Here is a 22352-nt window from a genome sequence, read left to right on the forward strand (position 1 = left end):
GGCAAGTGTCTCCCATCCCTGTGGTAAACGTTAGGACTGGGAAGTAAGCCGGGGCATAGGAGGGGGTGAATAAAGGCTGTCAGAGCCTGGTTGGGAGGCCTGCGCCTTCATGAAAATTCTATCCATGTTCTTCATCCATTTTGTAGCAAATGAAGTATTGGGTTTGGGATATAGTTCAGTTGGCAAGGTGCTTGCTTAGCATCAGTGAAGTCCTATGTTCAGTTTCTAGTAACACACACACACACACACACACACACACACACACACACACACACAAAGCCGTCTAGAAAAAAAAGATTTAAATGAAGTCTTCTATTGTCTTGTTTTTCCTCCATAATTAGAATACAATAGTTGCTTAATTAAAACATGTTAACTAAATGAGAATTCTAATGTCCCATTATAATAGCTCTTTTTTAAAAACAAACTTGTTTCTATTCTACTCTTAGCATTTTTACACATAAATGCTCCCTTTGACTTATAAAATCCTATCCCTGCTCCTTTTAAACCAGACCTGAAAAAGCTCTATTCCAGAAACATTGCTACACCTACTGTATATTATTAGAACAAGGCTTCCTCGGGTACCTTTGAAAGCAGGTACCTGTGTAGAGATTCCAGAACAGTGGGTGGCTTCTCCTCTTCTCTCCCACAGCTGACCTGTGGGGTGTCATGCTCTGCTCGCTCTGTGGAGTTCTGAAAGAGGCACCCTTTCATTGCCTTCCCAGGATGGCTCTCAATGTTTTCTTCCCTTCAAACTCTCTTCCACTCTCTAAATGGTACTATTTTTGAGGAACCAAATCTGCATTATTTATATACAACCCCTCAGGACACTGAACAGAAAGGGCCAGAAAGAAACTGACAGGCCAGGCGGATGATGTCCTTGAGTGAGAGTTTTTGTTATAAGACACTGTTTGGGGAAGGAATATTCAGTTTTCTTTAAGGGTGTAGCTCCAGGTAGGTTGATCACTGTACTCATGGATCCACTGAGTATATTGGCAGCACAAATGAACTCAGTGTCTCATAAGGAAGGGGTTAGGGGGGCTGTAGATCTGGGAAGACTTAAGAGGAAGAGTGGGAAATTGAATATGATTAAAATACATTGTAGGCATGTATGAAATTCTCACAAAATTAACAAAATCTTATTTTAAAAGACACGGCTTTATTAATAGTTCAGTTGCAATTCTTCAAGCAGGTGTTGGATTGTATCTTCCTTGTACCTAGTTGGTATCATGGGGAATAATTTTTCCTTTAGGAAACAATGGGATATGTAGGTAGAAAAACAATGCTGGTGGGTGAAACCAATGTAAAGGGGGAAAAAAAAACTCACCCATGAAAACAGAAGCTTATCTGAAGTTGGAAATCCTTATAGTTCCTTCTGGCATCATAGGGCAGGTTTGTGCATGCTTTTTATAGTCCAGAGTTACACAATCTTTCTTTCTAGCTTGAGCCCACAGTTTAAAACTATCCCTGTCCCCTTTTTATTTTCCCCAAGAGCTCTTATCTCTTTATATATTTATACTTGCCTTTTATTTTTGTTATTAATGTCTGAAGTGTCCACCAGAATATAAGCACCTTAAAGGCGAGATATTTTGTCTCTGTGTTTATTACTTCTCTGAGGCCCCAGAGTGTCCTGGTACAGTACAGATGTGTAGTAAGTGTCTGCTGAATATATGTAATATCAATCCTGAATGAAAGTGATATTTAAAAGTAAGGATCAAGCCAGACATTGTGGTGCAGATCTATAATCCTAGCCCTTGGTATAGCCTTGGGCAGGAGTATTATGAGTTCAAGGCCAGCCTAAGTTATATAGAAATATATGGTGCCCTTCCTTTCCTCCCGCACCCTTCCCTAAGAATGAAGAGACATGACCAACTTACCCTACATGTGTTTAATGTATGGACAAATGATTTAATATTAAAATCATTCTTTATCACAGATGGGGAGACTGCTCAGTTTGTAAAAGAGCAGCCATGAGAACCTGAGTTAAATATGCAGAATTCAAGCTCCCCCCCTCCCAAAAAATAGGGGTGGTGGTGATGGTGCATGCTTTTAATCATAGCATTGGGAGGTTAGAGACAGGTGGATTCCCTGGTGTTCACTGGCCGGCCGGCCTAGTCTATATGGCAAGTTCCATGCAAGTGAATGATGCTGTCTCAAGGTGTGTGTGTGTGTGGGGGGGTTTCCCCTGTAGAATGACATCCTAGGTTGTCCCCTGACAACCTAGGTTGTACCTTTATGTGTACAGACACACAGACAGACACACAATATTTTTCCAATGGAAGTCTTCTAACTGGACAAAATATGACACTAAATATGGCAGTTAAAGATTGCATGGAAGGAAGGGCACTAGATGGGAGAGGAGGTGGGGACAGGAACAGGAGGGATCAGGTAGGAAGAGGATGAAGGGAGATAGTACTGGGAGAGACAATTAGAACGGAGTGGGACATCTCCATGATGAGCTAGAAACCTAGAGCAATGGAATCTATGAGGATGACCCTAGCTAAGGCTCCTAGAATGGGACTATGGAGCCTGAACTGGCCATCATCTCCTATAACCAAGAGAAGACTTCCATAGGGTACCATCTCAACCAAAAATCCTTCTACTAATAATTTGTCCTGCCTGTTCAGGAGTAAAGATGGAGCAGAAATGTCCATCCATCCATGGAGTGAAAAGCCTACCAATGATTAGTCCAGCTTGAGACTTTTGCCATGAGAGAGAGCTAACCCCTGATACCATTAATAATATTCTGCTATGCTTTCAGACAGGAAGCTAGCAAAACTGTCATCAGAGAGGCTTCACCTCTGACTGAAACAGATGGAAACAAATGCAGAGACCCACAGCCAAACAAATCCTGTAGGAGAGCAGGAGCAAGGAGTCAAGGAGCCAGAGATGTCAAGGGCACCACAAGGAAACCCACAGATTCAACCAACCTGGGTCCATAGGCACTCAGAGACTGCACAACCAACCAGAGAGCATGCATGGGACAGACCAGGCTCTCTGCATATATGTGACAACAAAGTTATGTAGCAGGATCTTCAAGCAGGACTCCTAACAGTGGGAGCTATCTCTGACTCTTTTGTCTGACTTTGGATCCCTTTCTCCTCACTGGGATGCCTAGTCTAGCCTCAGTAGGAGAAGATGAGCCTAGTCCCCCTGCAAGTTGATGTGCCAAGACTGTTTGATATCCATGGGAGGCCTCCCCTTTTCTTAGGCGAAAAGGAGGAGGTGTTGATAGGGGGAAGGGGAGGGGAGGAGGGAGAGGAAGCTGAAATTGGGATGTAAAGTAATTAAATAAATAACAACAACGATAATGATGATGGTGGTGGTGTTGATGATGATGATGATGATAGGTAGAATCTACTTCCATCAGCTTGGCACACTCTTAAAAATATGCACATGAAAGGACAAGGCTGTGTAATCGAAAAAGAAACTCACGGAGTCTTCCCAAAGCAGGAAGACTTTAATCCATACAGCTTAGGGCACAGTTTGGCTCAGTGCGCTCATAAGTGTCCTGGCAACCCATGCTGCTGCTTTCTTCCCCACAGGATTCCAAGACACACTAACTTTATACTCAGTCTCGACAAAGCATTGCCCCCCCCCCCCGGCCCCATCCCATGGTCCTTAGCACAGACAGGCTCAGGAAGCTGTGGGAACTCAAAACACAAGAGACAAATAGAGGAATGAATTAATTATTTAGGAGCCTGTGCACTGGGGATTGGCAGAGTTACAGTCGACGCTTTCTAGCAAGAACCTATCAGTGTGCTGTGAGGACTGCAGTAGCTGCTTCCCAGCTCTTCCAGGCCTCTGGCTTTCAGTTCTGGTCTAGGGTACTTGCTTTAAGCTGAGTTAGAAATCCACTTTCTGCTGAGATCCAGGTACCTTCCTCTGTAAGCCAGGGTGGGACATAGTAAATTTAAATTATCCTTAATAGCTGATAAAGACTAGATTTACCTGAAAGCAAGAAGGATAACTAGTCTCACCAGGTCCTGGGTTAATATAATGGATGGTGAGTCCAAATAAATTCTGTATTGGAAGTAAATCCCCTATGAGGAGGATTTAATGGCATCTGATTTATTTCTGAATAGAAGAAAAGCTCGGGCAGGAATGCAAACTTACGTAAGGCGTACAGCTGGGCAACTCCTGTGCCACCCTTAATTATTTCATACATTTCCATATGGCCACTGGGCAAAAACCAAAAGAAAAAAACAAAAAACCTTCATACTGGTTTAGTGACACATAGGAAATTATGAACTCAAAAGTTTTAAATTCATTTGTTCCTTCAATGCTTCGTGTCATTTTTTTTCTGGTCCTGGGGCTTGAACCCAGGGTTGTGTACCCAGTAGACAAATGTTCTAAGATTGAGCCACTCCTTTAGTCCTTTGTATCTTTTTTTTTAAGATTTATTTATTTTTATGTGATGTGTGTTTTGTCTGCATGCATCTATGTGCATCACATGTGTGTCTGGTGTCTACAGAGGCCAAAACAGGGCATCTGATTCCCTGGAACTGGAGTTACAGACAGTTCTGAGTCCCCGGGTGGGAGCTGCGACTGAAACCTGGGTCCTCTGGAAAAGCAGCCAGTGCTCTTGAGTGCCAAGCCATCTTTTCAGCCTCTTCTTCCTCCTCCTCCTGCTTCCTTTTGAGTCAGAGTGTCTCTGAATAGTCCTGGCTGTCCTGGAACTCAGCGATCCACCTGCCTCTGCTTCCTAAATGCTGGGATCGAAGGTGTGCACCACCAGTTTGCCCTTTGTGTTTTAAGATAGTGTCTTGCTAATTTTTTTTCTGGTGGATCTCCGAACTTGCAGTTCTTTTTCATCAGCTTCCCACACGCTGGGGTTACCGGTGAGAGCCACAAGGCCTGCTTGCTTTGGGTAGGCTCTTAATAATACGCCTCACTGAGCTGTAATTCATATATCATACAATTAACCTAGTTTAAATATATGGTTCTATGCTCTTCAGTAGTGCAATATCCATATCTACAAACCATTCCCATGGTCTAAAATTTTACTGTCTCCCAAAGACACTCTGTATCCCTAACAGTCACTTTCCATCTCTCCCCACCTCATCTCCCACATCAGCCCTCAGCAGCAGCTGATCTGATTTATGTCTCTATAGATTTGCTGGTCTGAGGTGTGTTATGTAAAGGGGATCACACAATGTGTGCTCTTGTTTCATTTAACATCGTCTTTTCAGTGTTCAGAAGCATGTTGAATAATATCCCCTGTTCTGCCCCAGACTTTACTCACTCACCATTCAACAGACACTAGCCTTGTTTCTGGAGGCTTTGCTTGTTTTTCCCCGTTACTCGTGCTACTGTGATGAAGATTTGAGTACCGGTTCTTTTGTGGACATAAACTTTCAGTTCTCCAGAATATATGTCTAAGAGTGTAATTGTTTTATTTGGTAACTCTAGGTATAACTTTCTGAGGAATTAGCAAACTATTTTTTCACTACATCATTTTTTTACATTCTAATTGGTACTGCATGAGAGATGTAACTATCCCTCTTCCTTCTCACTCCACTCGTGGGGCTAGGAATCAAACCCAGGGTCTTTAGTAAACCTAGGCAAGTATTTTGTCATTGAGTTGTGCTCTCAGCCCCAGCTATCCTGCATTGTCCTCTAACCCCCAAGTTATTTATTTGAACATGGCCTGGGCTGGAATGTCAATATGGATCATTTTGTTTACAGCCGTTGTGGTTGGTGTGAAGTGATATTTCATCATAATGTCGATTTTCCTAATAAGTAAAGACAAACACCTTTCTTACGCACATCATTTTTTGGAGAAATGTCTACTCAAACCTTTGCCCTCTTTAAAATGGAGCTGTTTGTCTTTCTGTGATTGAGGCTTTCATCTTTGGCCATGCATGCATGCATGGGTACACATGTATTGGCTAGAGGAAGAATGACTTCTCTCTTAGTTCATCTCCAAAGAAAGCTTTTGTAACACAGAGCTGAGAGAGATGAGGAAGGTGGTGGCTGGTTCTCCTTCGAATAGGCTGTAGCTATGGGCTGGATCCTAGGCTGAGAGGGAACTCTGTGTATTACCTGCTGTGAAGCACCAGCCAGCCAGAGTGGACCACCACCAGCAGGAGGAGGGCGGGGGAGGTGAACTGTGTTCTTACTGTGTTGCGGATTATTCTGCAGGAACACCTCTTCGTTGGCTGTGTTCCCTGGGTTAATATCCGTATTGTTCTGGAAGGGGTGTGTTCACAGACATAATTCTAGAAGCTGAGTCTTATTTGGATGACTGGCTCATGTGTGTTTGTGTGTGGGGTTGTGTATGTGTCCATAACTGTGCAGGGGCGTGCAAGGCAGAAGTCCATATTTGGTGTCTTCTTCTATGGTTCTGTATTTTACTTTTTGAGAATGGTCTCTCATTGAGCCAGGAGCTTGAACATTTGGCTAGAATGGCTAGCAGGAGAATAGTCCAGGATTCTTCTGTCTCTACCTCCTAATTCTGGGATTTCAGGCACGTTCTGCTGTGCGTTTTTAGGTAGGTGCTAGGAATTTAAATTTGGCCTCCTCCCCCCCCCCCCCCCGCTTGCATGTACTTTATTCTTTGAACCATCCTTTCAGCCCCAAACCCTATTTGGATAACTTCAGATGAAAACTCTGCTTCTTGTGCATTTAGCTGCAAAAGTTTACACTGTCTTTGTTAGATAAAATTGTTTGTTCACAGACTTATAAAGGATAATTTTTATTTTAACTTATACACAGTAGGGATTTGAAGACTGGTTGAATTTCTGCTTGATACATAGTAAAATTCTAAATATCTGGGCATTTTCCTTAACTAGTCACTTTTAATTTGTTACATTTAAATGGTTGTTAGAAAGGTTTGAAAATAAGGTTGTCTGTCTAACACAAAAGTTTGCTGTTCCAAGTCGGCATTTCTCAACCTGTGGGCCGCAGCCCCTTTGCGAAATCCAGAAGGGCCTCATTCGCATTATGATCCATAACAGTAGCAACATTGCAGTTATGAAATAGCAACAAAAATAATTTTATGGTTGAGGGTCACCACAACACGAGGAACTGTATTAAAGGGCTGCAGCTTCAGAAAGGTCGAGAACCAGTGGCCCAAGTAATCCATGTACAAAGTCATCACAATGAAAAATCATGAAAACGATGGCTACAGCAAGAAGCACAGGAATAAATCAGATGTGAAAATCAAGTGATTAAGCTTTTTCCAGTTTTCTGTACATACCATTTTAAAAGTTCTCCAGCAAAAATGGCCCCTTATCTTCATATCTTTTGATTCAGAATAACTACCACTGCCATAAAGCCTTTTACAAAAGCGAACATCCCAATTCCAGGAAGCATTTATTTGGACTTTGGGGGCTCAAGTTTAGATTTAACAATTCCTCAAATTCTGTATTGGAGCATGGGCTGGGCTGCTGTGTAGGCTGACAACTAGTTGAATGCCCTTCCAGCTGAAACAAGTCAGGACTAACGCTTGGATCTAGACACTCCCCATCTATTCTCCGCTGCTCCCCATGGACACTCACACACATTCCTCCACGGGCTGACGATTTTGACTGCCATGACAATCGCCTAAGCATCCTTGAGAAAACACTGAAACAAGAGAAGTACTGAAACACATTCTTTGCTGGACCTGTCTTACCTGCCGACTCAGTGCGCCACTACCTCACCGACAGGCAAAAAAAGTAGAGGAGCAGGGAACTAGATAAATATTCCCCCTTAGAGAAGGGAGGGAAGCACATTCCAAAGTATTTCCCTGGGTATTAACAAGCTACACAAAGATAATAAAAATAATTTAAAATAATTTTCTTCTGGCTGGAAAAGTTCCAATAATAAAGCTTGGCTTCTGTAGAGTGAAACATCTTAGTTTCCAAAATAGTAAATGACAAGAGGACCCATTCAGTTCTTAAAGTTGTAATGTGGTTAAATAATAAGCAGATACATTGCATTAAAGTTCAGTCTAGGCCCCCCACGAAGGCAGAAACTGTGTTATGAAAGCTTCTTTGGATTGGACGTATAGGTATTTTGGAAGATGCTTACCTCCTGCCTTTGAGTGAGCTTGGATGCTCTGGCTTCTCCTCAGCAGCTGTTAGCTTGCCACTGCGTTGGGCGCAGCCTAGGCTCCCAGAGTTAGGTGTTCGGGCCCCGCCCTCTGCACTACTGCTAAAACTCCAGTTCTGCCAAACTGATTCCGGTGATTAATAATTGACAAAAGGAAAACACTCTTACGCAAACTTGTGTCCAACCGCAGGTCTTGCAACGACTCCTTCCAGAAGAGAATGCGGGCTGCACCACTCCCCTCCCCCTTCGCTCTAAGGTCCTAACTTCCAATGCGCTGACAGTCAGTCCTGGGAGATGGGGCTGTCCTCCGAGAAATGCTGCCCAGTGACTTCTACATTTTTAAAATTCGCTTTTCTGTAGCTCGTTCGCACTTCTCCGGAGATTTGTCTCTCTGGAGGGGGCGCTTTCCCCGACACTGGGGAGAGGGGCTGAGCAGGGGCTCCGAGAGGTTCCGAGGAGACCGAGGTGGCGCTGTCACCTCCGATTGCTGCAGTAAAACCCGGAGTCTAGGCAGAGATGGGGGGGGATGGGTGTCACCCTCCCCCTCTCTTCGGCGGGGAGCTTCGATTCTACCAAGGGGGCACGTATTTCGGTGGTGTTGCAGACGATAACAGGGCGTGGGTGGGAAGAGATAGAGAGGGGAAGGCAAGGGGGAAGGAGAAAGAGGAGGAGGAGGAAGAGGAGGAGGAGGAGGCAGCGACCGCAGATAAACAGGAGGGGCAAAGGTGAGCACTCTAGGGCTTTAACCAATGCTCAGGGGAAGCCTGTTAGCATCCATCAGCCTGCAGACTTGATGAGGGTGAAGGGGCCCGGGTGTACGCTGAACAAGGCTGCAGTCTGAAACTCAGCGTCCGGCTGCAAAGTGAGCCCCCGGGTCGCGCCCGGGTAGTGGTCCTCCCCCCGACCGTTTGTCAAAAGGCGAAAGAAGAAGATAAACCACTTAAGCACTGGCCGCTAATTGTGGTGCCCTGGAACCTGGAAAACTACCCTCCCCTTCCCAAACGGTCACCTTCTCCGGAGTAGCAGGGAGGTTAAGGTTGAAAAGCTACCCCCACCCTTCCCTAGGGCAAAGAGGTAGGAGAATCGTGCCTGGGGAACTTGTGTGGGCTCACTCACAAGTGCAGGGAATTCATTTGCAGACGACTACGGCCGGAGGGCAAACTGGGAAAGGGGGTCGGCAGGCGGCTGGGTGCCGCAGAGCCGCGCAGAGCCGCTCCTGGGCAGCCTGCCCTGCGCGCAGCATCTTCGCTGGAAACCCGCAGCCAGCCAGAACGTAATCGATCTTCTTTATCCGGGGCAATGCTTGCATTTGACTTCGTGGCTGGGTGCTAAGGGCGCAGAGGGTCTGGAGGCTCCTCATCCTGCATATCCAGTCGAGACTGTTTTCTGCCCAAGATCCCGGGGCGTCCGGGGACGGAAGTCTCTCGATTGATGAACCTTTGGGCAGCGTCTGCCATTCAGCTTCCACTCCAGGAGGGGGAGGCATCCTAGGCTGCACTGAGCTGATTGTGCTGAAGCGCGAATTTGAGCTACTGGTAGCTTTCTGTTCTTTCTCACGACACACTTTGAGCAGGATGGGAGCTCCGGCGCTACGCAGAGGGAGCCTCACGCTATTGGGCGGCGGTGTCTCCATGCAGGAGGCAGGGTATCCCCCAAATCTGAGGGTGGTTGGGGGCTGGGAACGAGCCAGCAGAACACATGCCCGTGCTCGCTGTTGCTCTCCACGGTCTTTCATTTCAGCTCGTGTATATAGTTCTTCTGTCTCTTAATCACGTCGTTTCTTTTCTCTTGGCTTCTCCTGAGACACCTTCCAATGTTTTCCGGGCGGACACGATCACTTTAGAGGCGCAAGAGAAGCTCTGAGAAATGACTGTTTGAGGGATTACCAATATTCTTCCTATTCGTTTCTCCCACTAGATTGTGACATCGCCTCCCACGGCACTGTGCATAGGTGGAAAAAGAGATGTAGATCTTCCTGCCAAAAGCTCGTGAAATGGGTACCTTTTGCAACCACTTTCCATGGAGGTGGGAGGAAATTCACACCGCTGGCAGGAGAGTCCAGACCACTATGTATGATACTTTAAAAGCGGGCACACAGGCGCGCCGTCATGGTTGTCTGGACATCTCCCAAGAAGAGAAAATATTGTCTATGTGTGCCATAGGAACACAGCCCTGAGTCACAGGATAAAGGTCGTCACAGCTTAAAGGCAGAAGTCATTCAAGCTATATCACACTTTGAAATAGAATAAGTATAAAATTAGCAAAATAGAATTTATATTTGGAAATCTAAAGCTGTTTTAAAGCTGGATTACACTGTCTGGAGCAGTAGTGCATTCCTGTAAGTCCAGCATGCAGAGGTAGAGGCAGAACAGTTAGGAGTTCACCATCATCTTCAGGTACGTGGTGAGTTCAAGGTCAGCCTCGGCTACATGAGACACAGTTCCCCAAGCCCCAATCAAACAAATAATAATGATAAACTAAATCTAGATCAAATACAAATGAAAAAAAATCACAAACTTTTAAAATATGATTTTACTTGTACAAATTGAAATGGTACAGGATGGTAATATTTGATACACATGTGCAGTTTGTAAAGATCAAATCAGGACAGTTAATACTTCCATCTCCTTAACTTAAAGATCTTTTACTAATATGAAATAATTGTAAATATTTGTGGGGTACAGTGTGTTAAGAAATAGTAAGCCTTGGGACAGAAGAAAGGGTCCCATCTGATAGGTACGTGCTGTGCTAGATGATACTTAAAATTGACCACCACAGGCACCAACCCTAAGGAGTCAGCTAAGTGCAGACATAAAGTGTGTGTTTCCTGAAGCTTCCAGACCTGACTGTGGTGCTGTGGTGAGAACAGCAAGGATTTCTTTGAAACAAGCCAGCTATGGGTTCAAGTACCCATCTTTCTAGGAACCAGATCTGTGGTCTGAACAAACCATCCCAGCATCTCTGCCAGCTTCCCAGTTACTCAGTTATGAAGCAGGAGTGATGCTGGCCTCACAGGGCTTTTCTGAGGATGAAATCAAACACCTTTAAAAAGGCTGCGCACACCTGATATTGCCTCCAGTCCGTGATTCCAGTTTCTCAGATACGCATATGCTTAGGCTGAGAGGCCTTTTAGCAGAGAAAAACCCCCAACCCTAAATCTTCTAGAGCCTAGTGTTAGAATAAAGATCACCTTGATAATAAGAGGCAGAAGTTTGTTCTGAAAATTAAAAAGAAATAATTCCATCAATAGGCCAATGTGGATATCCTTATCAGTCATTAGCAAATGAATCATTTGAAAAGAGATTTTCATTGAAAATCTCATGAAATCATTGAAAAGAGATCCTCTGTCTTAGTTTGGGTTTTTACTACTGTGTAGAGACAAAACGACCACGGCAACATTTTAAAATTTTTTATTTATTTTTGCCTCATACAATACATTCTGACAATATATCCCGACCACAGCCTCCCCTCTTTTCACGCCTCCCAGCACCCCCGACTCCAGACCTCCTCTCTCCTCCAGATACACTCCTGTTTTCCTTCAGATAAGATCAGACCTCCCAGTGATATAAGCCAAACATGGCATAACAAGATACAATAAAATTAAGCACAAACCTCTCATAACAAGGCTGGATGAGGTAACCTAATAAGAGGAAAAGGGTCTCAAGAGTATAAAAAGTCAGAGACACCCCAACTCCCACTGTTAGGAGTCTCAGAAAAACTTCAAGCTAAACAACCACACATATATGCAGAGGACCTAGCAAAGACCTGTGCAGGCTCCGTGATTGTTGGTTCCCTTTCTCTGAGCCAGTATGAGCCCTGCTTAGCTAATTCTCTGGGCCATGTTCTCCTGGTGACCTTTACCCTCTGGTCTCCCCTTCCTTCCATGGGGTTTCCTTGAGCACCTAATGTTTGGGTGTGGGTCTCTGCATCTGTTCCCAGAAGCTGCTGGAGGAAACCTCTTTTGGTTAGTCCTGTTTGGTTCTGCCCCAAGTATCTGACCTATCCAGCTTCTGATTTCTGGACATCCAGGCAGTGTCAGGCATGGGCTCCCTCTCATGGTGTGGGCCTCAAATTAGATCAGTCGTTGGTTGCCCGCTCTCGCAAGCTCTGAGCTACCATCACCCAAGCACATCTTTCAGGCAGGACAAGTGTGGGTTGAAGGCTTTGTGGTTGGGTGGGTGTCCCAGTCCCACCACTGGGAGCCTTGCCTTGTTATAGAAGGTGGCCAATTCAAATTCCATATCTGCTGTTGCTATGAGACCTCCCTAGGTTCACCCTCATAGGATCCAGGAAGTTTCCACCCGTGCTTGGTTTCATATCGCCTCCTAAATGCCTCTATATTCCAGTTGTCACTCCCTGTATTCTCTTCCTGTCTTTCTTCACTCCCCAGCCTGATCCCTTCCATTCCCATGCCCACCTGCTCCTGCTCACCCACAAAATCTATTCTACTGACCCTTCCTATGTGTCCCCAACACAGCCCTTCTCATTACTTAGCCTCCCTGGGCCTATGGATTGTAGTGTGAGGATCTTTATTTTACTGCTAATATCCACTTATGAGTACATATCATTTTTGGCTTTTTGGGTCTGGGTTGCCTTGCTCAGGATTATTTTTCCAGTTCCATCCATATGGCTGCAAACTTCATGATGTCACAGCTGAGTAAATATACCATTTTTTTACATAAATAAAAAATGTGTAAATATACCACATTTTCTTTATCTATTCTTCAGTTTAGGGGCATCTAAGTTGTTTCCAGCTCCAGGCTATTATGAATAAAGACTTCACAAACAGTTGAGCAAGCATCCTTGTGGTAGGATGGACCATCTTCTGGGTATATGCCCAAGAGTAGTATAGCTGGGTCTTGAGGTGTTGTCTCCCTGATTTCTTTCTGTTTGTCATTTGTATCTGAGGGCTACTATTTTGTTTTTGTTTTTTGTTTTTTAGTTAATCTTGTATCCAGATACTTTGCAGAAGGTGTTTATCAGCTGTAGGAGGTCCCCGCTAAAATTTTTGTGACTGCATATGAATCCTATCCTAGCATCTGTGAATAGAGATACTCTGACTTCTTCCTTTCCAATTTGTATTGCCTTGGTCTCCTTTAGTTGTCTTATTGCTTTAGCTAGAACCTCAATTCAGAACTATATTGAATAGATACAAAGAGAGTAGACAGCTTTGTCTTGTTTCTGATTTTAGTGATTTTGTTTTTGAGTTTCTTTTAATTTGATGTTAGCTATCAGCTTGCTGTAAATTGACTTTATTATGTTTAGGTATGTGCCTTGTATCCCTGATCTCGCCAAGACTTTTATTATGAAGGAGTATTGAATTTTGTCAAAGGCTTTTTCAGTTTGTTTATATGGTGGATTACATTGACAGATTTTCATTTGTTGAACCACCCCTGTATCTCTGGAATGAAGCCTGCTTGATCATGGTGGATGATGTTTTCGATGTGTTCTTGGATTTGGTTTGTGAGTATTTTTGCATCAGTGTTCATGAGGGCAATTTGTCTGTAATTCTCTTTTTTTTGTGGAATCTTTGTGTGGCTTTGGTGGTAGGATAGCTGTGGCCTCATAAAATAATTATGGCAGTGTTCCTTCTTTTTCTACTTTGTGGACTAATTGGAGGACTATTGGTGTTAGCTCTTCTTTGAAAGTCAGGTAGAATTCTGTGTTAAAACTGTCTGGTTCTGGGCTGTTGTTGTTGTTGGGAGAATTTTAATGACTGCCTCTATTCCCTAAGGAATTATAGGTCTATTTAAGTTGTGTATATGATCTTGATTTAACTTGCTAAGTAGTATCTATTAAGAAAATTATCCTTTTTTTATTTTTCCACTTTTCTGGAATATAGGTTTTAAAAATTGGACCTAATAGGTTTCTCTGCTGATGAAACAAACCAATTCAAGCTGAATTAAAAGAAAAAAAGGGCAGAATTACTGGGGGCAGCTCTTGGGTAAGTTCACCAGACCCAAGAAATGGGACCAGGGAAAACCCCATGCAGACAGGGAGAGGGGTTGAGGAGAGAAAGCGAGAGCAAAATTCATGGACTGTATAGGGAAGAGCCTCTTGGAGAGGGGAAGCCCATTCCCTGGGCTTGAATGTTCAGGACAGAGATCTGGGTATGCCAGTCACATTTTGTAACAGGTAGGAATGGAGGATTCTGGGAGAACTGGAAGGCCAGGTCAGCTTTAATATGTTAAATAGGCACCTCAGTTGCTTGTTCAGGGTCTGACTCCCAACACTATTGATTCTTAGAATTTTGTGTGTGTCTGTTGTTATGTCCCCCTTTTCGTTTCTCAGATTTTGTTAATTTGCGTAGTCTCTTTTTGTCTTTTAGTTAGTTTGGATCAGGGTTTGCCTATTTTGTTAATTTTTCTAAGAGAACCAACTCTTTGTTTCATCGATTCTTTGTTCTCTTTCTTTTTTTATTGATTTCACCCCTCAGCTTGATTCTTTCCTGCTGTCTGCTCCTCTGGGGTGTGCTTGCTTCTTTCTGTTCTTGAGCTTTCAGGTGTGCTCACGGCAACTCTTTAGAGGAAAACATTTAATTAGTCATTATCATGATGGTGGGGAACAGCTTGTAGGCAGAGGTGGTACTGCGAAGGTAGCTGAGATTCCTACATCCAGATCTGCAGCCCACATTCACAGACACCGAGTAATTATGTGCCTCTGTTGCAACCAACTGGCTTCTGTCTTTCATTTATGTTGTTGTTCTGAGTAGTCCCTAGTGTTTTATAATTTCTCCATGTGACCACACCTAATTGAAACTTTTTGTAGTGTGTGTAGTGGTGCTCATGGTCCTCCCTGGCAATCTAAAATCATTTGTATTATACATATGCTTCGAAGCAGTTTACCAAATGGTTTGGAGGTCAGACTAAATTATATTCAGACGTCATTTTAATATTTTGTTTATGTTGAACAATTATAGATATATTAATTATATCACTATATTACAGTATACTAATAATAACATATTACAGTAATATACTGGTATACACTATAATATACTAGTATTTATTGCAGTATTAGTCTTTATCACTCCTCTCTTGAGACAGGATTTTATGTAGCTAAAGCTGGTCTTGAACTCCTGATCTTCCTCCATACACCAACCAAATGCTGGGATTACAGGCATATAACCACCATGCCTATTGCCATTCATTTATTCTAGAAAAATTATCTGTTCACCTTTTATGTACTAGACATATTTCTAAATTCTTTGATAAAGTATAACTATCATAGTTTTCATGGAAACTTAGGACATGAAAGCATCCTGAGCATGAGAAAACTGCTTCCCCACCCAGATGAAAGCATTTGATTAAATCAATGTAAATACTGAAGGAAGGGTAGCAAGGCTGTAGAGTAGAAAAACAAGTATTTTTCTTCTTTGGCACGGATTCTTCTTTTAATGAATTCAGAATACATTTTTGTGTCTGGATTTACCCTATAGATTGAGTTTCTATTTCGTCTCATACATTCCTTGATGCTTGGGCAACGTGAGAGGATTTGTGGTTGAAGTTTTGAAGCTGGGAGAGACAGATGGGACATTTTGTCACTAATTCGAAATCTCTTTTCAAGAATTGATATGTTGAAGAAATGGCCTTAAAATACTGATCTTAGCAACAAAGAGTGTTACAATCATATTTTCAGCCTCAATAGCTCTCCTTTATTGGAACAGATATCAACATTTTATTGTCGATGGGCCTGAAAGGAATAACGTCTCTGATTAGTAAAGTAGCACACACACACATGAAAACATTAGAAATATTTTCAAATGTGAATAATAATCACTTAAAACTTTACCAACCAGGAAAACAACCACTGTTAATGATCAAATAGATGACCTTGTACATAGTTTAGACCCTTATCTATACAAAGTTCTGTTTTGTTACTTCAGCTTTGTTTGTCTCTATTGTAAAGGATGCAAATATAAATATTGTTGCATTTTTAAAAACTGTTGGCCATCCTTATGTCTAACTATTATTTTAAAAATTCTGTTTGTTTGTTATTTGATGTGTTTAGGTACGTTCCATTCATGGATGCCTGGTGTCCATCGAGGCCAGAAGAGAATGTAGCATCCTCTGCGACTGGAGTCACAGATGGTCGTGAGCCATCATTTGGATGCTAGGAATCAACCTACATTCTCTGGAAGAGCAGATGGTTATGGTAGCTGCTGAGCCACCTCTCTAGCTCTTGTGTAAGATTATTTATACTCAGGTGATCCCTTTTGTGTGATGTCATATTTTTTATTGTGATACACACACATACCTCAAAATTTAACATCACATATATTTAAAGATATGCAGCTGAGTGGTATTAAATCCCTTTTCATGTTGTATAGCTAGCACCACAATCTATCCCTACCCTAGAGGTTTTTTTTTTTTAATCTAATAAAGTTGAAACTTCATACTGATTAAACAACAGCTTCCTGTCCTGTTCTTCTTCAAGCTCTGCACAGCTTCCATTCTGTTTTCAGTTGGCATGTTCTTGAGACTCCAGCTGCTTCATGGGAGTATAATTATTCAGCATTGTCCTTTCTTATGGCTGGCTTACTTCACTGCACAAAATGCCCTCAACTTCCAGACACTCTAAAATATTTAAAAGAATTTCCTTCCTTTGAAAGGCTGAATAATATTCCCCCTGTGTGTGCGCACACTACCCTGTGTTTACCAGCTACCAGGGTGCACTTTGGTAGACACCGATGTCAGTAAATGCATCAGTTGCTGCAGTCACAGAATGTTCCAGGTAGTTAAAAACTGAATAATCATATCATGGTTGTTCCAAGATCTTGGGTAAGTTACTGGAATAAATTACTTTACCTTAATTTCCTTCTGGCTCCTATGAGAAAAGCGCTATCATGATGCCATATTTTTCTTGCCTTCTCAGGATAACTGAGTAATTTTGTTCCCCTGTAAGATATAAACATATCCCTTCATAGCTGTCTTGTTACAAAGATGAATCTGATACCTCTATTAGTGCTAATTATTTTTTAGTTTCTATCAGCATAGAATTTTGGTGTCATTTATTACAAAATTCTGTTGGCTTAAGAAAAAAAAAAAAACAAAAGAGGAAACTTCTAGTGGTTTAAACTTGCAGTGACCTTTTGGTCAAGCTCAAAGAAAAGAATGATACAGATGATGATGATGATTGATGATGATGATGATGATGATGTTGATGATGATGATGATGATGATGATGGTGCTGATGATGATTATGATGACGTTGATTATGATGTTGATGATGACAGCGGCAACTAACAGTGACTTAAGTGCCAAGAGGTGTACAAATCCTCTCATGAATTTTCAAGAAAGATGATTTTATCTCGTATTCACTGACCATAACCAAAGAACCAGAGAGTTGGATTCTAAAGCCCTTGTTTTCCATGCTCTCTTGAATCCTTCTAACGATGTTTCCATATCATACATCAGTTTCCTGATATTTCTCTCTCAAAAACAGTGGCTAGGCTATGCTCACTAAGACAATAGGTGTTGCAGCCAAACTTGGAAAACAAAGAAAATATATAAGTATCCCTATGGCTTTGTTGAGCCTGGTTGCCAAAAAATAAAAATAAAGATACAAACTTCATTAACTTCTTCACATGGACACACAGGAAGCTCATAGAGGAGCCTGGCATTGGCCACCCCTCCCGTAACTGCCCCTTACTGTTTTGAGGACTAGAGGTGACACGCATGAAGCAGATAGGGAAGCATCTGCCCTCAGTGTTACACACCAGAGAGAACATTGCATTTCCCCTCTTCAGAAGACGTTTTAAAATGGTAGCTGATTGAAAAAAAAAATCTTCCGGTTTTAAAATTAGTGTAAAAGAAATAGAATCCCTATTTAAAATCCTTGTTTGCATTTTATTTGTGTGTGTGTGTGTGTGTGTGTGTGTGTGTGTGCGTGCATGGGATGCACATGTGCCGAGGTATATGTGGGCAGAGAACAACTGGTAGACCTCACCTCCCTCCTGCTGTGTGTGTGGGTCCAGGGGACTGGACCCAGAATGTCAGGCTTGGCAGCCACCTTTACCACTTAGCTATCTCTCTGGCCCAGTATTCCTGGTATGAGGAAAAAAAGGTGGTGTATGGGGCCTGACAAGAGGGGAACAAAATTCTGAAATTCTGAAACTGAGTAAAAAAAAGAAAAAAAAAATCCATCCTTCTGCTTTAGGTATGTAAACAGGTCCCTTCCCAAACAGGCATACCTCACCCCTGCTTTGCAAGCAGACTGACAGCTTTGAAGACTGCGATTTAGCAGCAGCTTCTCTAGGTCGTTTTCTCTCTTTAATGGATTGGAATGAGACTCCTTGCCATAACTAGTATTCGTGTGGGACAGGGGAAAATCCAGTCCTATTAACTCACAGTTCCACCCAGTAAACTGTCATTCGTGTTCCGTGAATCAGCTTCTCAACTCCGAGGTACCATGAAAATTCATAGCCATCCTGTTGTCACGACATTTTTCTATGAACACTCTGGCATTTAGTATAAAGTTATTATTTCAATCCCTGTCAAATTAAACCTTCAGGTCAGTGTTACTATTTGGGATGAAAAAAGCAACACAGAATAAAAAACAAGGAATCAAGAGATTTCAGCCTTAGGCACCCGCATTAAATTAGCACTCCAGAATATTTTTATGATTAGCCCTTTTTTATGTTCACTAGCTGTCACGTCCCATTCCTCACCCACGCTCCCAACCATCAATCTACTTTTTGTCAGTAAGGATTTGTGTATTCCAGACATTTTGCATAAATGGTCTTTGGTGGATGAATTTTTTCAGCTTGGTGTCACATTTTTAAGGTTCATTGCTGTGATAGTTCTTATCAGCACTTCATTCCTTCCCAGGTTTCGTAGTAGTCCATTCTTGCACCTGGACTCTATTTTGCTTATCCATTTCATTGTGGACAGGTTTGCAGTTGCCACTTTCAGGCTTAAGAAAAACACGTATTGCCCTACCGCCCCGGAGGTGCCAACTCCAAATAACTACACCAAGACTTTTCATTAGTTGTCAATGCTTATTCAAGGCTCTTATTTGTGCTGGTGCCCAACCCACACCTACAACTCAAATTAACCAGTTTATCCCCACCCCTTCTTATCTCTCCTCAGTCCCTGTACATCGACTCTTCTTCATCTTGCTGGCCAAAATCCCCTGCTACCCTGCTTCTGAGAATTCCTATCTCTCCCCACAAGTTCCACCTATCTCATCCTGACCATGCAGCTCTTTATTTAACTAATCAAAAATGCCTCAGGCAAGAAAGGAAGAACAGAGAAATACCTTACAAAAATGTCCTCCCAACAAACACGAACCTGAACATACATGCTTTTGTGTGGACACATGTTTTTATTGCTCTTAGATGTTCTGAGTCATATGATGAAGCTGGGTAACTTCTTGAGGTCCTGCCGAAAGGCTTTTTCTACGATCATGATACTATATCCATATTACCACTTGGTGTGAAGTTTAGGTTATTCTGCTTCCTGCTCAACTGTGGTGGTTTGAATATGAAGGGCTCTCATAGGCGCATTGATTTGAATGCCTAATCACCATGATATGGTGCTCTGAATTAGAAGGATTAGAAGGTGTGGCCTTGTTGGAGGAAGTGTGTCACTGGAGGTGGACTTTGAGGTTTCAAGAGCCCAGACACTTCCTCTCTGCCTGTGGATCAGGATGTAGCTCCCTCCCACCTGCTTCTCCAGCACCATGTCTGCCCTCACATTTCTGCCGTGATGATAATAGGTTAAGCTTCTGAAACTGGAAACAAGCCCCAATTAAATGCTTTCACTCATAAGAGTTGTTGGAGTCATATCAGTGGAGCAGTGACTAAGACACTGCTGCTGTTGTCTTCATGACTTAGCCATTCTGGGGAACAGGAAGTGGTAACTAGTGTGGGTTTGATTTGTATTTCCTCCCTGAGTAGGGATGCTTAACATCCTCCCATATCTTTACTGCTTTTGTTTTCTACACTGTTAGAGAAAGATTTATTTAAATAATTTCTCAGTTTGAAAATATGGTCCCTTGCCTTTTTTTTGTTATTGTTGTTGATTGTAAGAATTCTTTAAATACTCTAAATACAAATCATTCTTCAGATATCTAACTTGCAAAGACTCTTTCCCATTTTGTGAGCTTTCTGTTAACTGTTCCCTTGGTATTCTTTGAAACTCACAAATTGTTAATTTTTATGAAGTCCAATGTATACCCCCACTTTGGTGTTTAATTTATTTGTTGTTATAGCTGATGAACCACTGCCAAACACAAGGTTACAAAAATTGACTTCTAATTTTCTTTGTTTTAGCTCTTATAATTACATATGTAATCTATTTAAGTAATTTTGGTAAATGGTGTAAGATAGATCCTGAAACTTACTTTACTTTGTTTGTTTAGTTAATTCGTTTTTTCAAGACAGGGTTTCTCTGTGAAACTGAGCCCTGACTGTCCTGGAACTCACTTTGTAGACCAGGCTGGCCTCAAAGACACAGAGAGCTGCCTGCCTCTGCTTCCTGAGTGCTGGGATTAAAGGGGTGCACTTGATCCTTTGTGTTTTTATATAAAATTTTATAACAATTAACTTGTCAATTTTTATGTTAAAAATGCAGCTTAGATCATGATAGGTAACCTATAGATTGCATTAGTAGGTTGATTTGGGAAAACATACCATCATAATAATATTAAGCATTCTAATTTCTCAACAAGGGCAGTCTTTTGTTTGTACATTTTTTCTTTAAGAGTTCTTAAAATAGATTATAAAATTATTTTAAGTAATTTATTATTATTGTGGTGTGTGTGTGTGCATGCACACATGCCATAGCGTACTTGTGGAAGTTAAAGAGCAACTTTCAGGAGGCCTCATTCTGTCTTGGTGAGACAAGGTCTTTCCCTTTTCTTATTTGCTTTCTAGGCTGGCAGGCCTGCAGGCTTCTAGGCAATTCTCCTGTCTTTTATCTTGCCCTAAGAGTCCTGGTATTGCAACTGTGCTCTTTTACATGGGTTCTAGGGCTCCAAGTCAAGTTATCAGGGTCTTGACAGCAAGCACTCTTACTTGCTGAACCATCTCATCAACTCTGTATCTTTTTTTGGCAGAGCTTTTCCAGTTTTTAATATAAAGCTCTTGTGCTTTTGCTAAACTATTGTTTGAAACTCCAAATCTGAATGAACCTTAGCAATCCCCAGAAGCCACTGTGTGGCTGACCCTGAACTCTTGCTCCCTAGCTTAGTGTCTGGCTTGGGTCTTAACTTGCGGTTGGAAATCTGTGTGCTTGATGATATGAGCTGAAAAAAGTACTTTCACATTTATGAAAAATTCACAGTAACATTTTCTTTTTACTCTTACACATCATTAAGAAAACAGAAAGAGCATTAACCCTAATAAGAAAATTTACTAATTAAGACCAAAAGGTTAATTAATATTCATGGTCAAAGTCCCTGAATCAATGTCAGATTTTTTAAAAAGCACAGTTCAACATTTTCCTCTGGTGTTGCATCAGTTTTAGTATCTGTTAAGCTGAAAGGACATGGAGGAGATTAGGAGGGAAAAAAGGATGACCCTAAGTGGTTTTTATTGAATTCCATTAAAAATGCATATTATCGTGTCATCCAGATTTTTAATGGCTAAAAGAAGGGGTTCACTCAGGAGATGTATGTCTTTCTAGAATTTCTAAATTAGCAAAGCATTTAGAATAAAAACTTAAGAGTTGTTTTCTTGGTACACACCAGTGACATTGAAGTAAACACATGAGATTCTTAACCTAATGAGAGCAAAAGCCTGATTCCACGGTAGACCATCACACTGGTCTCATTAACAAGAAAAGTAGAAGCCCACTGACAATTTCTTGGCAGCTGTAACAGAAAGTGCAGTAGGAGAAAGTGTAGTTATCGATGGTAGCAGACACTGTGGTCTAGAGAGAACTGTTGGGGCTGACTTTGACTTTTCAGGTTTGAGCTGAGCAAATAATGACGGCTTTCCTGAACCTAAGAGGTAGATACTTTAAGTTATAAATGATTAAAAAATAACCCTATACTCCAGGAATTATTGGCTAAGGAAGTTAAGTTAAAAGCCGAGGCAGTTTTCCTTCTAAGGAAATGTAGGTAGGAGCAGAGGACTTCCGGAATAGTGCCAAAGCAAGAGACTTACAGATGAAGGTGTGAACTGCTACACATTTACTGCCTTACTGGTTGTTTGAGAGTTGAAATAGTGGGTCCTGACATTAAACTATGAAGGTGTGAGGTCCAGGAACTGCTGAAGGGAGACCTCAGACTCAGGTAGTAGGCAAAAGCATGGAACATTTTTCTGCAGAAATTTCCAGCATGCAGGGCCCACCATTCCATAGAATGGAGACCTT

General features: G+C 42.1%; 1 protein-coding gene across 5 annotated transcripts in view; it reads right to left on the minus strand.

Annotated features, from left to right (window-relative positions):
- Positions 1 to 9870, minus strand: part of Sptssb (serine palmitoyltransferase small subunit B) — a 31231-nt gene extending 21361 nt beyond the window's left edge. For 2 of the 5 annotated variants that reach the window (XM_060378436.1, XM_021648051.2), the window contains exon 1: positions 8014 to 9596. Coding sequence is in view for 1 of the 5 variants with exons in the window: in XM_060378433.1 (XP_060234416.1) it covers positions 9164 to 9769 (606 nt within the window). In the remaining 4 variants the exon portion in view is untranslated. Of the gene's footprint in view, positions 1 to 8013 lie in introns of all 5 variants that reach the window. The other 3 variants (XM_060378435.1, XM_021648050.2, XM_060378433.1) reach the window with 3 other exon arrangements.
- Positions 9871 to 22352: the final 12482 nt, after the last annotated feature.

The sequence above is a fragment of the Meriones unguiculatus genome, chromosome 2 (assembly GCF_030254825.1).
Source record: "Meriones unguiculatus strain TT.TT164.6M chromosome 2, Bangor_MerUng_6.1, whole genome shotgun sequence".
NCBI classification, from domain to species: domain Eukaryota; kingdom Metazoa; phylum Chordata; class Mammalia; order Rodentia; family Muridae; genus Meriones; species Meriones unguiculatus.